The sequence below is a fragment of the Lepisosteus oculatus genome, chromosome 8, assembly GCF_040954835.1.
Source record: "Lepisosteus oculatus isolate fLepOcu1 chromosome 8, fLepOcu1.hap2, whole genome shotgun sequence".
NCBI classification, from domain to species: Eukaryota; Metazoa; Chordata; class Actinopteri; order Semionotiformes; family Lepisosteidae; genus Lepisosteus; species Lepisosteus oculatus.
In genome coordinates this window covers 3,230,491-3,248,207 of record NC_090703.1, presented here as the reverse complement: position 1 = coordinate 3,248,207, position 17,717 = coordinate 3,230,491, and the positions used below count along the sequence as shown (strand labels likewise).

The 17,717-nt window shown below is 42.9% G+C and overlaps 1 protein-coding gene across 13 annotated transcripts in view; it reads right to left on the bottom strand.

The window, feature by feature from the left end:
- The window catches only part of ralgapa1 (Ral GTPase activating protein catalytic subunit alpha 1), a 64,943-nt gene that overhangs the window by 19,743 nt on the left and 27,483 nt on the right, over positions 1-17,717 (bottom strand). For all 13 annotated transcript variants that reach the window (XR_001478758.2, XM_015350327.2, XM_069193017.1 and 10 more), the window contains 13 exons: positions 17,501-17,629; positions 16,828-16,953; positions 14,855-14,913; positions 13,715-13,823; positions 12,928-13,038; positions 12,670-12,738; positions 12,137-12,271; positions 11,036-11,219; positions 8,168-9,086; positions 4,469-4,540; positions 4,258-4,381; positions 3,342-3,497; positions 18-176 (listed from right to left, as the gene is read on the bottom strand). Coding sequence is in view for 12 of the 13 variants with exons in the window: in XM_015350327.2 (XP_015205813.2) it covers positions 18-176; positions 3,342-3,497; positions 4,258-4,381; positions 4,469-4,540; positions 8,168-9,086; positions 11,036-11,219; positions 12,137-12,271; positions 12,670-12,738; positions 12,928-13,038; positions 13,715-13,823; positions 14,855-14,913; positions 16,828-16,953; positions 17,501-17,629 (2,352 nt within the window). In the remaining variant the exon portion in view is untranslated. The remainder of the gene's footprint in view (positions 1-17; positions 177-3,341; positions 3,498-4,257; positions 4,382-4,468; positions 4,541-8,167; positions 9,087-11,035; positions 11,220-12,136; positions 12,272-12,669; positions 12,739-12,927; positions 13,039-13,714; positions 13,824-14,854; positions 14,914-16,827; positions 16,954-17,500; positions 17,630-17,717) is intronic.

Here is a 17,717-nt window from a genome sequence, read left to right as displayed (position 1 = left end):
AAGGGGCTATGCCGTACCTCGGGCTTTTTTGTGATCTGGATGCTGTACATGTGGTTCTTCATGGGGTAGATGACGATAAGAACGTCTCCGAACTCCGTGGGAATAATCCCTCTCCTGTAGTCCCGGGAGTGCTCCGACCACACAATGTGCACCTCGTCATTACCCAGGTGCCTCAGCTGCACAACAAAAGTTTGGTCCTTTGAGTCGGCACACAGAAAGGTTAGGCATTTTGTTTTTAGGAGAACTTTGGGAATGTTTTTAAACAAGCTTTTCAATACATCGTGCAAAAAGACACTAGAACTTTCTGCTTCCCAGAAGGCACAATATTTTGACCATGGGACTTAACACTTCCATTAATAGTGCAATAGGCAAAGGCCCTTCCTGGATGCTGCTGTGTGCAGGCTGACATGACATGTTCCGGTATTGAAGACTTGTAATTGTCCATCTCATTTGCGAGCCACATTTTACCAAATACATTTATCATTTTTGGTATTTGAGACCATTAATTACAAAGGATACCACAGTGTAAAACTCATTCCTTAGAACTGTCTGGAAATAATGAAAATGAAAACAGGTCAGTACCTGAATGGAATGTAAATTCCATGCAATTTCCCTCACGGGATCAATAAAGTATCTATCTATCTAAATAAACTAAACAGCCTAAAACTAAACTAATCAGTCAGGTAGACTAGAGCAGAGAGCAGATGAGTAAATCTTAAAATAATCATATTATAAAAACAGGGACTTATAATACAGTCAAGCTTTGTGAGATTATATTCTTAACACATACATAGACAGACGTGTACATACACATTTCTTGATGCCAAAAACGCAAGTAAAAACAGTTTTGTCAACACTGGACTGTCTCCATTGACCTTGAAGCATGACAGCCAAGAGACAAACTGGACCAGTCTAGATGTCCCTCATCCATCTTGCTGTATATACTCAATCATAGCCGGGCCAGACATAATTTAACAGTGTCAGTCCTGAAAGGGACAATTTTACCCTTTCTGTGGCCTGTCTTCTCCGTGTGTGCACACACATGGAAAAACAAACAATAAATAAACAAACTGTGCCTGCTGGATGCGCTGACACACTTTAGTGTCTGGTTAACGTTGTTTAAGGGTTTTATCTGTGGATCTCTTTCTGGATACCGTCTCCCCCACCGGGTCAAATTTCATTTAATCCTACAGAGTCATGATATAATCCTAACCAGGGGGACAGGTCAAATCTAATTTGGATACATTACAGCCATGTGCTGTGCAAGTTACAGAGTCGCCCTCCAGGTCTGGGACAGGCCTTGAAGATGCACTGTGGTGACTAAATGGCTGAACAGCAGATTGTTTTCCCTGATACCTCTGAAAATTGACGCAATGAAGGATGGCAAATAAAAGCCAGGCTGTCACTGATAAGCCAAGCATTTCGTTTAGGAAATTGAATCAATGGTTGGGAATCGGGCACCAAATCTGAAATAGTGCAGCTTGGATTCTCACAAATTCCTTTCATCTGTTTTAAAGTGTCATTCCTTAAAGTCTTTAAATGAAACCAACCAGTCCCATTAATCCTGTTTCTTGTCAGTTTGTAACACACAGAAGAGTATTTCTCAGAAAAACATTAATTTAAGGATGCGTTAGGGACGGTGTGGGCAGCCCTCTTCCTGCAGTGCCATGCTGCTGTGCAGGTGTTAATCAGGTGCTAACTGCAAGGTGTCTCTCAAACCTACAGGAGTGAGTAGAAGGTTTGCCCGCCCCTGCTCTTAAGTGTTTCGGTCATGTAGACCATTAAGCTGGAGCACTTTCCTCTGCATAGTGTGCGCACAAATATCTTCCGAGTTATATCTTAATGCTCGCAGTGAACAAAAGAAGGGCTGCTCTGGTGCTCTGCAGGCTAAGACATGCAGGCTCTTCCTCCAATTCCCACCCAAGTATTCAGAAACAAATAGAGAATGACTAAATGAACAGATACACCAACACCTGAAATCCAACAGACAAAGAAAGCACAGGATGATAAGCTGTTTAGACGACAGAACAAAATGTGACCTCCAGCCCCAGTACAAATTAGAAAACTAAAGCCGTGTTGTAATAGAGATACAATAGAACAATAGGAAACTAAGTTCCACATTAAAAGCACGGAACTATGTTTTCTGTATCTTCTTAAAACCTTTTAAATCAGTCCCCAATAAAGCCGTGCCAAATGCAAACTAAAAACGCCCTCTTGAATAAATCATGCAAAACAACAGGAGGGAAATTAAACCTCACAGCTAACCCTGTCTGCTTATTACAGCTAATTATGCCATTGTCTGCAATACTGTTTCCCGGACCCAAGATCCAAAATGAAAAGACGACACTGATGGCTCTGGTTAGCTACAGGCAAGGCCATTTCTCTGTACTGACTGATGGTTATAATCCAATTAGGTCCCCTGAACTTCCCTCTGAGGTCAAGCAGTTCCCTCCCCCTTTCAATATTGCATTCCTGTCTGCGCTCATTAATGAGTCTGCTGAACGGATTAGCACCTTATCACCTCCAAAGATATATGTAGAAGGAAACGAGGGGACAAGCCTAATGGTATCCAATTGTTCATTCTGAACTGGGACGCATATCACCAGGCCCGATATCCGACCAGCAAAGCTGAAGTCATTATTGTTAATGCGGAATTTATTAGATTTCTGCAAAGAAAAATACCAATACAGAAAGGCATTTATAAGGGATAATCAGAACGGAACAGCAGCATCTCTATAAAGTTAGCATGACTGGGAGGAAAGGCTTTGTCCAGGCTGTCCGAGAAGAAAAATTGGGAGAGGATAATTAAAAAGAAGGTGATTGCTGCCAAAGAGAAAATGGCCCTTTAGCAGTGAATCTCATGTCTGCTCCTGTTTGCAGGATGTTGTGCTGTATGCACCGCAGTCTTTAAAAACCGAGACTTCACATTGTTCAAATGCTAAATTTGCCTAAACAGCAGTACGGCAACGTTTTTAATCCCGGAGATCTTCGAGACTTTTCTTCCTTATGCCCCAAAGAGAAAAAGGAAGTCAGCAGGGAAGCTCTCTCCAGTTAAACTTTGGAGAACATTTGTGAAAGTCACAACAATAGGAAGAAGGTCGCTTGTCACTAGGGTACAACATGTGCAGACTGATTGCTATCCATTAGCGCATCTGAGCTCAACCTGTGCAAATGGATGCATGCTGAAATAACAGCAGTCGGCTGAACTAAATGACTTCTGTAGAACTTTTCATGTGTAAAAAAATGTATTTAAAAATGGTACTGCAGAACAAAATGGCCAGAGCCCTAGGAAAAACATTCAGGGAAAAAAACAAATCTGGTGGTAAATTAATTTTACTCACCTTTTTTGTCAAAGAATCATCAGAGTCTGGGGGCATTCTTGTTGAAACGTGAAACATGACTTCTACAGTAGACGTTGCAAAATAAGGAGTGGTTAGTCCTGTGCTTTTGTTCCGTTGAAGCCCCCCCATGAAGCCGCAGTGGTTTGTCAGATTAACCTGAATGCAAAAAAAAAAGTTCAAAACCATCAAAGCCTAGTTCTCATTATGGCAACAGAAAGCATGCAGAAATGAGCTGCTTTGACAAAGGTCTGTAGAAACGAAGCAGGACAAACATGCAAGAACTCTATCCTGGCATGTTCCCCACTCAGTTTATATGGTTGTTTTAGTTAATAATATATAATAAAATAAAGGTATTTCTACAGTGTTTTTTACCCTAAAGAATGTCAAGAGGTTTTATATACAGGATACAGGTAGTGATCACACAACGGATGATGCTTAGCTCTCACTCTGTGCCAGCAAGCCCAATACCCAGCAGATCTGCTGGAGGAGTGAAAAACGGATTGACCCTGTGAATTAAGGAGGAACGTAAGGAAAGCAAAACTGTACAGTCCAACAGTGGAGTTTAGCCAGGACAACAGGGTTAACATCCTTACTTTTACAAGCAGTGCCATAGGAAGTAAAATGACCGATCAGTGGGGACATTAGTTAAGCGTCTCATCCAATGAACGGTACCTCCCATCGCACAGCGTCCCCAGTTATCATCATATGGGCACTGGGTATGGGTTGGGAAATTCTGCAGCCGAAGGAAGCGTGCCACAGAAAATGTTTGATTCGAAATTGGAGATAAAGGAGCACATTTACACCGATCTGCACACATTTTTTTGCTTAAACAGAATACCATTACTACAGGACATCATTACTACAAGGGACCTGTTGTGTAATTGTGTGAAAGAGGGTTTGTCAATCAGGCTCCTACCTCCCAGCCCAACCCTGAGACGAAGTCCTCATAAGCTTGACTTCCGCTGGTGTTGGACAGAATTGAGTGTTTGTCCTCCTGTCCTTCAGCAACGTAGAACACTGCTATCTTGTGTGTTTCCCGACTGAGGAGGGACAGATAAACTTAATTTACAACAACAACAGCATTTAATTCAACAGAACTTTTGACCAGAATGATATGCTGACATTACCATTGTCTGGAGTCTAGATTCTTCAGTTCTCTTAGTAGCTTCTCATTCTTCTTGAGAAGGTGGAAACTACTCCTGTAAAAATTAAACACAAAAACAACTCTAATTCCTGAATAAAGCTTTCACCTCTTCTAGAAACAGGAGAAGTGTTAGTTAGACCTTCCTGATAGATCTGTTTTAACACAAAGCCATACAATTTCTTTCAACACACAGGGCTACATTTTTGTTAACCAAATCAGAAACTATTTTGGTTTAATACAATTGGTCACTGCCTTATAAACTGAGAGGCCTTAAAAACGCAACCACTGAACATTGGAATCAATAGCACCTATTCTGTTTTTTAATGCCTCTCAATATATAACCTGCCCCCCATGAGAGAAAGAAAGAAAGCAGCTCAGCTTGACATTGAAGTGCAGAGGAACGTTCCAACATCGAGGAACCGACACGAGATCCAGGGGTTATGCCAAGACATGAGCAGTGCAAAAATGGGGGATGCAAAATGTAACCTGCCTCGCAGGTGGGCAATTACTTTGAATAGGCCCAGCTGCCATCTTAACAGCCATGCAGGCTTCTTAACGTGCACAGCTTAGGAGCCTCAACCATGGCAACACGAGTCACCACGAATGGGCATCAGGCTATTTAGCAGTAACGTTTCGAGGCAAGGCAGAAGAACACGACGTGTGAAGATTAAAACAAAACAAAAAATGGCAGGGATGTCGGAGAAGCTGCAAAACAAAGCAAAAAATTCATTTGCTGAGGGTCCTTGTGACAGAGGTGTGTCAGTATGAAAGACAGCTACTTCTTTGCCAACTTGAGCTAGCAAGGTGGTCAGTGGAGAGCTTCACTGCTGTCAGTGTTACCAGGGGGACAAAGACCCAGGAGGTGAAAAGGTGCCAGAGCCAACACGGTAGGTTCACTATGTCTGTGCCTTAGGGAGGGTCAGCAAAATGCAATTCAAATATAACAAGTGTTTGCTATTGAAAATTAATAATGTTCAGTCCAACAGCTGCCAGAGACAAATGACAAATGATAGCTCACTGGAGGAAGGTGTGTGTGTCTATAAAACCCCTTATTACTTGGTTTCACAATAGTCTGCATGTTATAAGGGAGGTGTAAATTATTCAGAGGGTCTGCACCTGCCCAAGAGTAAGGCAATATCTCATTTTCATTTTTGCGCTTCATTTTCTTCCAGATCCCTGCCCACTCCCACCCCTAATTTCTTTTTTTCCCCATATTATTTTCATGCAATTTGCATAGTTTGATGCTGACAGAGTGCTAATGTGCTGGCGGGCGCAGAAGGTCAGGTTAGCGCCCTTCTTGACAGTCACCACATTTTTTGCAGTGGCTAAGGTCCCTACGTCGTGGTGGCAACTCTCCAGGCATCTTCCTACTGAAGTGCAGATAGTCCTCCTCATCTGCCCCATAGAATCCTAGAGTTTTAAGAGTTAAAGCTTTAATCAACTCATTATGCGGGAGGATTACGGAGACCCTCGAAAATCACAGGCTTCTATGACATGCTACTAATTAACCAACACGAAATGTGTTTGCATGACAGAAAAAAAAAACTGGATTAGGATTTATGAAAAAATTAAAATGTCACCTCCTTGCCCATGGGGACACACAAGAGAATCTACTCAAACTGCGCAGAAACACTCACTTCCGCAGCAGAGTGAGAAAACAAGACTACCGTTGAGCAGTCCCTGAGGTTTGGATTTAAAAAGGAACACAGGAGTCCGGGATCAACAGAAAGTGATTACTCAGAGAGTTATCAACTTACTGACTGACAAATCCCACCTTAAGACAGATTTACCGTAATTAAGTAACATTTAGGTAATTGTCTGTTTGCTTGCTTTTATCACGGGTCCAGAGGAAAGAACATGTTTCTATAAACAGAACAGCAACTGCAGGATACAAATAACCCAAAATATAAATGTGGCACTCTGATAGGGGCCTGTCTGTGGTGTCCGCATAAAAAGGTCTTTTCGGTTGTTATTTGGCGTTTCAAAGGTTTTTTTTTCCTCCAGCTCATATCACCAAGAAGATCCTAATGTTTTCTCTGCTGGGAGCCAGGGAGCATGGACCTCACAAGGACTTATGAAACAGAAGAACATATCTAAAGCCAAGTGTCAATTTCTAAATTCACACACTGCGCTCAGATGCACTAAATTTGCTGCTGTAAGGGGACATGGCACATTAAGTCAAACTCTCCTCCATATTCTGAAGAAACACCTCAATGTCTCCAGAAGTGACAAAACAAAATGTCTCAGTGAAACAAAAAAAAAATGGCGCAGCACTGTGGCGACTCCTGTGGTTTCCCAGGCACCCGAGAGGCTTGTCACACCTTCCCCTTTCCTGGAATGAACTGCGCGTTAAAAGACAAGCTGATCTGACTGGGAGGCATGTCGGATGTCAACCCATGGCCGTACAAAATCCTAATGATTCCTCACCCCCATCTGATTCTCGGTTATTTATTATTTCTCAATCCAAACAGGCTAGGTGGCCAAACAGCCTCCTTGGATTTGCAACCTTTCTGCTGGGCCTAAGTCTTTAGGAGCTTCAGCTACACACTCTGCCCGCTCCGCACACAGGATTCCAAAGCACAGCAGTGAAATCTGTTTTTATTTGATGAATATCAGAGTTCCTCATGTTCACTCCAGCAGAGGATAAAAACCTGGCCAAGCACCACCAGCAGGGCTGCAGGGCTGGCAGGAAGCTGTGGTGTTTCAGGACATCAAAGGGAAGCTGACAATATGAAATAGCAACTCTTTTTTGTTTTGCACCCCACCCCCTCCTTTGAGAAGATCTCTTTATTACCTCGTTACAATGTAATGGTCTTCGTTTTCTCCACTGAAAGTAAGCTATTTTGAAAGCAGCATGAAAGCATGGTATAACACATGCACACAATACACACGAATTGCAATGCCTTAGTCTTCCACTGTGGATGAATAATGCAAAGATGCCAGAGAATAAGGGCAGGACAATGCTTCATTAAAAAATGCCCCCAGCCCTCTTTCTCCAGCTTTTTTTATATAATACCCCATATTGTGGGATTTCAAAGTAATGTGTTTTTTTAGTTTGCATATTAGTAATGAGTAAATGTACTACTGCTGCTACACAAATAATGCACCTTTCATTACATCTCTATATACAAGCAAACTGTTAAGATGTCTTTTGTTGGAGGAAACTGAATAGAACCTCAACACTCCAGTACTGTGTTACTGCCAGTGAAATGGGAATTATAAAAGTAAATAGCTCTATTCAATTAAAGGTGAGAATGCCTCTATCTCCTCCAGCTACGATCGACTAGACATATTCAGTTATTTCAGCCGAGTTTTAGTCAAGTTTACTTGATCTTTTCAAGATACTGACTGCACTGAGCTAACTGTAAAATTTAAAATTTTAAAGACAGAAGAGACATAAACATACCGTGACAACCAAACAGCCCAGGGTGGAGAAAAAAAGATGCACGGAAAAGTTTTAAGGAACACCTCCCCGAAATATTAAATAAACAAATGTTACCTGATATTAATATCTACATACTATGTTAGTACTTGGCTGAGCACATTGGTTGCTTTTTAATGTTGTCTGAAAACAGAAGACCTTCAGTTTTGGTTTAAAAGGAAAAGCGGCACAAACGGAGAGGGCAGCGCTGGAATTCAGCGGCTGGGGGAAGAGTTTAAGAGCGGGGCCCAAGGCCTGTACCTCTTCTCCCAGGAGTTCATGCCCAGGATGTTGAGCAGCAGCCTGCAGTAGTAGAAGGCGGACTGGGGCATCGTGGGAGCGGGCTCCTCCTGCTCCATGGCCCTCATGTGGAGGTCGTTGCTGCGCCGCTCAGCGAAGTCCTTCTCCTCCGTGTGCTGCTTCAGGATGGCGTTGATGACGTCGTTCTCCTGCTTCTCCGACACGCAGCCGGGCGGCGGCGGCGGGGTGTTGAGGGGCACCCCCGCCCGCTGCAGGCACTCGGGGCTGGTGGTGCCCAGGTACTGCAGCATCTCGTCCAGAGCGTCTTCGTCATCTCGCAGGGAGTCCCAGGAGGGCACCGCTTCCCTGCACCTCCGCTTGGCCAGGGGGGCCATGAAGTCCTTCAGCCCTTCCTCTTCCTCGCTGTCTTCCTCCTCTAGGATCTCCACGTCCTCTTCCTGCGCCTCGCCCCCGTCTTCCTCCTGCAGCGCCTCCTCATCGCCCGGCTCGTCCTGGCGGGGCTGGGGCTCCAGGAACCGGAGCGGCTGGCTAGGCTGGCTGCAGTGTGGCGGCCCGTACAGGATCGCCGAGTCCCAGGAGTACTTGCCGGAAATATCCCGGACGATGATCCGCACGGTCGAGCTGGTCGTGGTGAGGCCAGCCGACATGCCTCCCCCAGGGATGTTGTCCTCGGCCCGGATCTGCAGGCTGGAGAGCAGGGTGGTGTTGTTCAGCACGAAGAACTGCAGGTTGGGGCTCTCGAAGAGCTCGGTGGAGAGCTCGGGGCACTCGCTGTAAGGGTTGTCTTGGTTCTCGCAGATCTGGCTGGTGAGCATCGCCGGCCCCCCGCTCATGGGGTAGTGGCCCAGGTGGTTCACCAGGTGCGTTATCACCGTCCGTGCGGCGATGGAGATGAGGCCCTGCTGCATGCGGCTTTTCACTGCAAAGGAACAGAGACGGTCCTGTAACACGCACCTCCTCCAGAGCTGCCATCAAACATGTCCACCTGGGGCCGGAACAGCACTGGGAAGAGGGTGCGTGGCTTTAAATCGACTCGTGCTCGTACTGACAAGGTGTGAAAACCGTGGCTAAAACCGGGTGGCCCGGGTGCAAAACAGCAACAAAGGCCCAAAGAGAGCAAGATGAGCAGTTACCGTTAGTTACACAGTGTATTGAGCGGTGTCTAATAATACAAAATGACTTTTTATGGGTGTGCCCTATTCCTTTGTTATGACGTGGCATCACAGTACCATTTAGCTCATAATTTGCAGTCACATAATATCACATTTAACTTTACTCTGTCCAGCTAAACTACCAGGGGCTAAAGGGATCCAATTAAAAATTACAATCTGATACACAGAAAAAATCTATACCAGGAAGCTATGAACGTTAATCCAGTAACACAGAAAAATGTTCTCCTTTCACAGTTTATAAATCGCTTGCAAAATTCAATAAAACAAATATGCATCTATCCGAGAAAAATGAGAAACCACTAACATAGATTGGTAGATCTTACCAAAGGGGCAAGGGGAAATCATTAGGATTTCATCGTTAATTTCAATTTTCAAGACAGCCAGAAAGCATTAAGCAAGTGATAAAGTAAATAGGCACAGCAACACCGACATGACTGCTGTTAATTCTCTGCCCTTACAGATTCCTAACATATCCTGCTCTAATCAGTACTATCCCTCCCATGTCATATGAAATGTAATCAGAAAAAGAGACAATAGCGTTTACATTAGGCATGCTCTTTCAAACAAATGAAATACACAAAACATTTTCTGCTATTATTACAAATAAATAGGGTCAACAAAAAATATACAGTATATAAAAAATGTACATCTGTTTGATCGCAACTTGGCACAAACTGAATAATTACAGCTATTCCATTTAATACTCAACAATTAGACTTGTCAAATCCCGGGGCTGAGCCTATTAAGGACATCTCTGCATTCAGGTTTCTCTGCCAAAAAAAAGTGCTTAAGTTGGAAGAAGCATGCCTCTCACAAGGCCACAATGATTAGTAATTTTCTCTTGATAAAAAAGCAGCACGTAGACACTACAGACCACAAAATCACCTGCTGTTAAACACACAGCCGCTGCAAAAAGGAACGATTCTGCATTTATCTAGTCCTTAATACCCTTAAGGAGGCATGAGGAGAAAGCCTAATACAGGCTGAGAACAGCACTATGGGACAAGCTACCTACAAGTATTAAGCTCATCTGTTTCAATTTTCTTTTTGCTGCCAGTCTCAATGTTGCTTTTAATTCTAAGGGTGAAGTTAGAGTGTGAATTGATTTTTTTAAAAAGGCTTTTAACTGCTTAGTCCCCGTGCAGGGTAGTGTCCACCCGCCCCCCACCTGCTCCTCCCGTTGAGATCTGTGGCAGATCCTTTGTATCTCAACAATGACCACAGCTCGACTCAGTCTCCTCCATGGCATTACTGAAACAACGGACACTGAGGAACACGTTCGCAATTACTGTACCTCGCAGGCTGAGAGAGAGGCTGAGGGTTATTAAAATACGTGTGCTCAGCCCCTTCATCACCTAAAATGGTCCCATCGGTGATCATTTACTTCCCGCATCACTGTGTTATACTGACAAAACTCCTCTAACTTTATTACTTTATTGCCTCTCATTTGGGCAATGCATCAAGGCTCATATATCCCACAACAACATTTCCCTCCCCATTATTGAAATGAGCTCAGATCGGTCTGTCGGGTCAGCTTGAGAGGACGGCGACAGGAAGAACACTCCACGTTTTTGAGAATATCCGGGCGGGGGCTGCGGGGGAGTTGCCATGGAGACCTGCGGTAAAGAACGCCGTCCCTTCGAGCCTCCACAGAGGAACCGGGAGGAGACGGAGACGCCGGGCCGGGCGGGCCTACCTTCGGTGACCGGCTGCAGCTTGGAAGATCTCTCCGAGTCCGGGGAGTGCAGGGGCTCGGGCTCCTTCAGGCTCTCCAGGTGAAGGAAAGGGTCGTAATCAGCGCTGGCCAGGTCAGACAGGTTAATAGGAGAATACCTGGGGTTGGTGAAATTCTGCGCTCCGTATACACACCCATGAAGCACCTACAGGACAGGGGAGAACAGGGAATTAAATAAAAGAAAGCACAACTGTGTCACGACCGGGGGAAAAAACATACAAAATGCAGGATATTTCATCTTTCATCGTTTTTAAATGAGACTGTATATACGTCTTTTTTCATTCCTTCCCTATCCTCCAAACGGCTAAATGTCAACTTTAACTTTAATGGCAGTGCGACACCAGCCAGGAGCTCAAGAGTTAACAAAGACAATCAAGGCTGCAGCTGTGGCGAGTGCTGTAATAGGTGTTTTAAATGACTGCTGTGTATACTCCAGTGACTTTACTGCATGCTAGCTAAGTGTGAACCTGTTTCAATAAGGCCCATAGAGAAATAACAAGTAGAATCAGAAAGAACCACTTCGCATAATGAAGACAACTAAACAGCAGACATCTAAATGAATCACCAATTTAAACTGGTGAAATTATTAAATCAGAATTATTTGACTTAAATAAGACTTAAGCTATAAAGGTGTTAAAGTCAAAAAGCTTAGGCTACATGGATTCCTCAAAATCCAGAAAAACAGCACATGTGTCTGAAAATGGTGCCGACACCCTCTCAAGCCTAAGCTACAAAAATAAGGAAACTAGTATAAGAGAACCTCACACAAAAGAGAGAGAGATAAGCCCAATTACAGTACACTCTCACCAAGACTGCCGTGGTCTTCTGAAGCCTAGATTAGGATCGAACGATTACTCGTCTGGGTGCAATACACTTCAAAAGTGTACTTGCATGTTCAACGAATTACCTTAAGACAGTCACAGCATTTGTATGATCCGAGCGAGGTCAACATCCACCTCGATATACTGTAGCTAATAGAGGTATAGTACTTTAACTCACGTGTTCTCAAGCTGGCATGATTTTTTAACCCAAATGCATATTTGCCTACAGAACACTCATCACCTTGTAGATGCAGCTGAGGACAGATTTTTCAGCTTTATCCTTATCTGGTCCACCAACGTGCACTGGCTGCAGTAGGGTCTTTGGGGGTAAGGCCATAACCCAGTCCAACAGGCACAGCAGGAGGGACACTACCAACTGCAAGAACAATAATGTCCCAATTCAGAACCCTAGCAAAGGCAGATGCATAAATGAGACAGTGAACCGATGACTTGCGTTTCATTTTTGGGAAGATCATATTCTATGAAACGCATAGTTTGTTTTGCATAGTGAGGGTTTACAGCATGTAAACCTCCTAAGGTAGAAAAATCTGTATAAGGATTTAAACTTTTCCTAAAGTATCGCATGTACCATTATCTTCAACTAAACTAACACAAAAAGATTCACACTGTGCCTAACAATGATGATTGAGAGGTTTTAAAACTTCATTGTATCAACAGATTCGATGTGTGAAATAAAATGTCTTTTGGTTTAACTAGAATGATATTAAGAAGCTTAAACACCACCGTCACGTATGGAGTGTGAAATTCACTTACCCTCTTATCAGCCTCGTGAGGGGATGATTCTGTTGAAGGAAGCAGGTAAGTGATGGTTGCTATAAGGATCTGCAATGACAGAATACAATTTCAGTCTTGATAACAGGCTAGCAGAGGGCCATTCTTCCTAAATACATACAGAAAATCACACTAATACTGCCTCCAGTCCACACTTCTGAATAACACAATGGTACACCGACCAGCTACTAATAATAAAGGATAGCCTTTGACCTTTCCCCACTGCAGAAGTGCACTTACCTCTACTATTTTCTTGGGAGAATGAGCTGGGAAACCCTGAAGATTATCCACATAATTTATGAGCAAGTGCAGTATATCTGATGCCACTTGTGCAACAGTTTTATTTGGAAACTGAAAAGAGAAAGAAAAACAACATGTAAAACAGGCATACTGTGTATGTGATGACAGAATATGTGCTAAAACAGCAACCCATAGTTGTCTTGAACTGTAACAGGATTAAGGAAAGACGAAGCTTTCAGAAAACTAATTCCAAAAACTGGAATGGTCCCAAGCATTAATTTTCAATGTGTTGCTTGGAGATGTAATATGTCAGTTTCTGCTCTGCTACAACTTAATAATTCATCTCTCCGTGGCTTTTTTCTAAAACTTTCTTTAATAAGCTGTTTTAAAAAGTGTTTCTCTCACTTGGCTAATAATTTTAAATAACAACATGGCAGTCAGAGATCTGCTTAAAGCAGCACTGTGCCATAATTTGAGACAAAAAAAAGATATAATTCCTTGAAGTCTGTATAGCACATTCTTCAGTGGATTAGCCTTCTGTCCATTGTATTAGGAAGCCAAATATGTTGACAGTCCAGATTTAGCAGAGGGGCCATAATCTTCTTCTCTCTTGAACGCTGATCAACAGTATTCCTCCGAGCCAAACAAGCTCGCAGCAGATTTGACGAAAAGCAGAAGTTTAACATGAAAAGTTCTATTTCTACAATCCCGAGGAAAGAATTGTGCCATGTCTTTGTGAACCCTGTCCATCAGGGGGCTTTCCCAGACGAAGTGTAAATGCCGATACCTTCAACGTGACACAGATGACATTCAAAGCCTCTTTGATTTGAGGGTGGCGTGTGTTGTGCATCAGCTCTTCACACAGCCAAATGCCCAAGCTGCAAAGAGCAACGCACCTGGAAAACAGACGCAGCTCGTGATACGAGATGGGGATGAGACAAGATTCACTGGCACTGAAGACAGTCAGCAGCACTGCTTAAAAACGCATAAAGCTTCTTTCCGGATAACTTAACTTATTTATCTCAACATAAAAAAGCAAAATAGCAAAAATAGCCAGTACATGAAAAATTACTTGGTGGCATGTCTGTTCTAATAACAAAAATACGGGGTTAGTATGTGATTTTCAGAAAACAGTGTAGAAACAGAGACAAAGATAATTGATAGCCAGTCATGTCAGCCTTCCCTGCCTGTCTGTTGACGTGTTCCTCTCCTGGGAGCCACTACATACATTGGCAAATTCAAGTCAGATAGCTGGCACACATGAGGAGTATTTTGTAAAGTAGATTTTTTTATAAAGTACACAGAATCTGTAACTAACTCTCCCCCTGATTGACTTGAGATGATTTCATAACCTGTAGAAACATTTTGGTGGACAGAAGCTGAAATGCCCAATATGTAATTAAGAGGAAGGTAAGCGAAAGAATGAGACACGCTATCAGAGCTCTCACAAAAAATGTCCATCTAGGATCAGATCTCTTTTATCGCTTACAGAATCCCACTTGCTGACCTCCAGGGCCAGTTGACGAGGTTAGAGTAATAAAAGCCTATGCTAAGTGTCATCAAAACACACAAACCCTGATTAGACTGTCCTTACATGGCTAGTGTTTTCCACTGTGGTGCTGCTGCCAAAACTAGCACCTTTTCACTAATCTGTAAACAAAAGACAGAATGTTTAATCCCATAATCTTCTGAACGCCTTTGCTCCGGATTGGCAGTGGATTACTTAAAATGACACTTTACTAATCCGTCTGGATGACCAGACACATGACTAAACATTGATCTGCTGTGAACCATGATGTGCAGACAACCCCTTCCCTCCCAGGAAAACTCCAAGCACACAAATTATGACAACAAATATATCAGAAAGGAAAGTTCATGTTATAACCCTTAAATAATAAACATAATAAAGTCAAACAATACACTGTACCTTGCTGGGGCAGATGGCTCTTCCCGGGCTGAGCTGAGTATGTGTTTAATGATGTGCTCCTTAAAGTCAGTGAAGAAAGAAAACATGAACAGGTCAAATATTACAACACTCAATTCATACAAAAATCCAAGGACCAGAAGAGGAAAACACATCTAACAATCGTAACAAAGCCGAGGGAGGGAGAAACAAATTGCTTTCGGTCAAGCAAGGTCCTGTGCATGCTGGATACACACCAGTTACAACATCACCCAAACACTTCACCTTTGTGAGTGAGAAGGACTGGTGACTGATGACTGTCGCCCAGACTAGCCAGTAGCTAATAGGTGTAATAGACTGACTGACAAAGCCCAGGACAGAGGTCACCCGGAGAGTTTCTCTCTGACCGTCCCAGGTGCCTGTGCAGTTAGAGAGCTGTAACAGAGGGGTGAGCTTTCCCTCAGCGAACACTACAAGCTGAGTCAGCTGTTTCCGAATGATGGGGACAACAGCCAGTGTTGTCATCTGAGACACACAAGAGAACCAATTAGCTTTTGTTTTTTAAATTGATTTGTCATTCCTCAACACAACCCATGGGGACGTTTCCTACACAATAACCCATTATGTACATGCCATAAACACAGTTTTTTTTCCAGAAAACAAAAGACGTTTTTGCTCACAAGGTCATGAACACCATCCAAATGATAACACAAAGCCTGACGGCCATGTGGAGACCGACAGCTGGAAATCTCAATGTACTGCGCCTTCCATAAACACATCCAACACATACGATAAACACAACAAGTGCCCAAGACTAAAATCAGATGCATTCTCTATGCCACTATGAGAAGAAAAGAACAATCCTGCTGTTTCAGAAATACTAATGTCCTATGGCTTTATTTAGGAAAACTTTGGCTTTTGAGCTTATATTCCTCCTCTCCTTTCATCATTTTTACAACCAGGTTAAATTGTTCCCACATTCATTTTCACATTCTGACAATATTTGGTTTGTACTACAGACTGGCCAATATTGATTTATCTGGCCCAACTCAGATATATTAAAAGCCGACACAATAGGACAATTGGACTGATATGATCTCTAAAAGACACATTTCCCACCAATTCAGAGGGAATACAATAATTTGTTTAAAAGTTGATTCGTGAAGATAAGAATTGTGGTGGTACTTTATTAAAACAGATATTGACTAATCATCAGCCCACTTCTGGTTGAACACTCCACAAAAATCCAAATATCAGGATAAAACATTGGTCAACTTCCAGTTATGCGTTATCAAGGTCACGCTGGGTGTGCTCCATGTTAAAAGTGTTTTCAATAGAATGCTGTACAAAATGGCAGAATAAATGCTTTTGGCATGAAAGTGTTAATATTTTTTATTTTAAAAATTGTGTTTTCAGTCTTCATTTAGTCAATATATGGACAATGCTGGACAAAGGAGAGGAAACCAATTTAAAATTCCCTCTGGAAGCACTAAATTGCTTCTTATCATGCACAGCAATGTGTTTGTTATGAAATGCCTCAAAGTAAATTTCTCCTTTAAAACAGAAAACACTCTCATGCATGGCATTAGTTTCTTCTTAACAACAGCAGCGATTTCCTTTTTAGTGCCGAGGCCAGAATGCCTGATAATCCATTAATAGTGATAACATTTCAGAGCTCACTCACAGCTTTAACAGGGAAGTGGAAAAACCACATTCAACAGCAGTGCTTAAAAATTCCAAAAGGACTAACAGATCTTTGACCCATTTCTGGTATTTATACTAAGAATTATTTTGAGATGCATTTCACAAAAATATATCGTTGTTACATCTGGACACTGCCACCTAAGAAGCTGGTTAAACATGGAGCGGGGAAAAAAACTAACTTCATAAAAACAACCCCATGCCTTTCAAGGAACAGGATTAACAGGGAACCGTGCTCAAAGGTCACACAAATTACCCGAGTCAGTCTTCACGAAGGCCAGTTTTCTCAGCCTCACCTTGACGTCTCTGAACTTGGTCATCACCACATCCGCCGTGGTTGGGTGAAGAGCTGGCAGCTCCTCGTACAAGTTGGGCAAGCAGACCAGCGAGCCCAGGAGGATCTGGGCTTCCAGTCGGGGAGCCTGAAGGAAAGACATCTGTCTCTACCATTCACAGAACCAGCAGCAGGACAGAGGCTGCAGCGGCTCTCTCATGCTGCCTACTATTAGGCTGAAAGCGTCCAGTCAGCAAGACATAATATTCTGTTTTAAGGTACAGGTAGAGTTTTTTTTTCTTTTTACTTTTCAGTGTAGAAGTAATATTTCAGCCTTCGATCCTGTCAGCACCTAAAGAGGGCTCAACAGCCACAATGCTGTTTTTTCCTTCTATTTTCCACCGTGTGCTAAACCTACAGTACACTTGTTCCTTGGCAGCCTGCATGCTGGCGCAGCTCACAATATTGAAACATATTTTGTTTTGATATTCATTACATTAAATAAATCAAGGGGGGTAAATACCAGGGGGACCCATTTCTACTATCCCTACTTCTAGATCAGCACATTTTCTAGATTATTTCACATCGTTCGACAACTTCAAGGTGCGGATTTCAGATGTGATTTTAATGGAAACTGCCGTGTGCAAGAGATCAGAATGGTGGAAAACACTGCACGGGGCTGTTCTGGCTCTTACATTCAAAGAGGATGAGGTGGTCACTCTGCTTGCTGCAACGATGAAATCCAGTATCAGCATGGTAGCTCCAGGCAAGCCAATAGAAAAGAAGCGAGGAGAGCAATGCTTGATGATGGTGTTCACAATGTCCTAAAGGAAAAAAGGCAAAAATCACTCCCACAGAAAAAGAACGTCAAGGCTGAACCACAGAAATGTGTTTTTCTGTGCTTCAGCCATG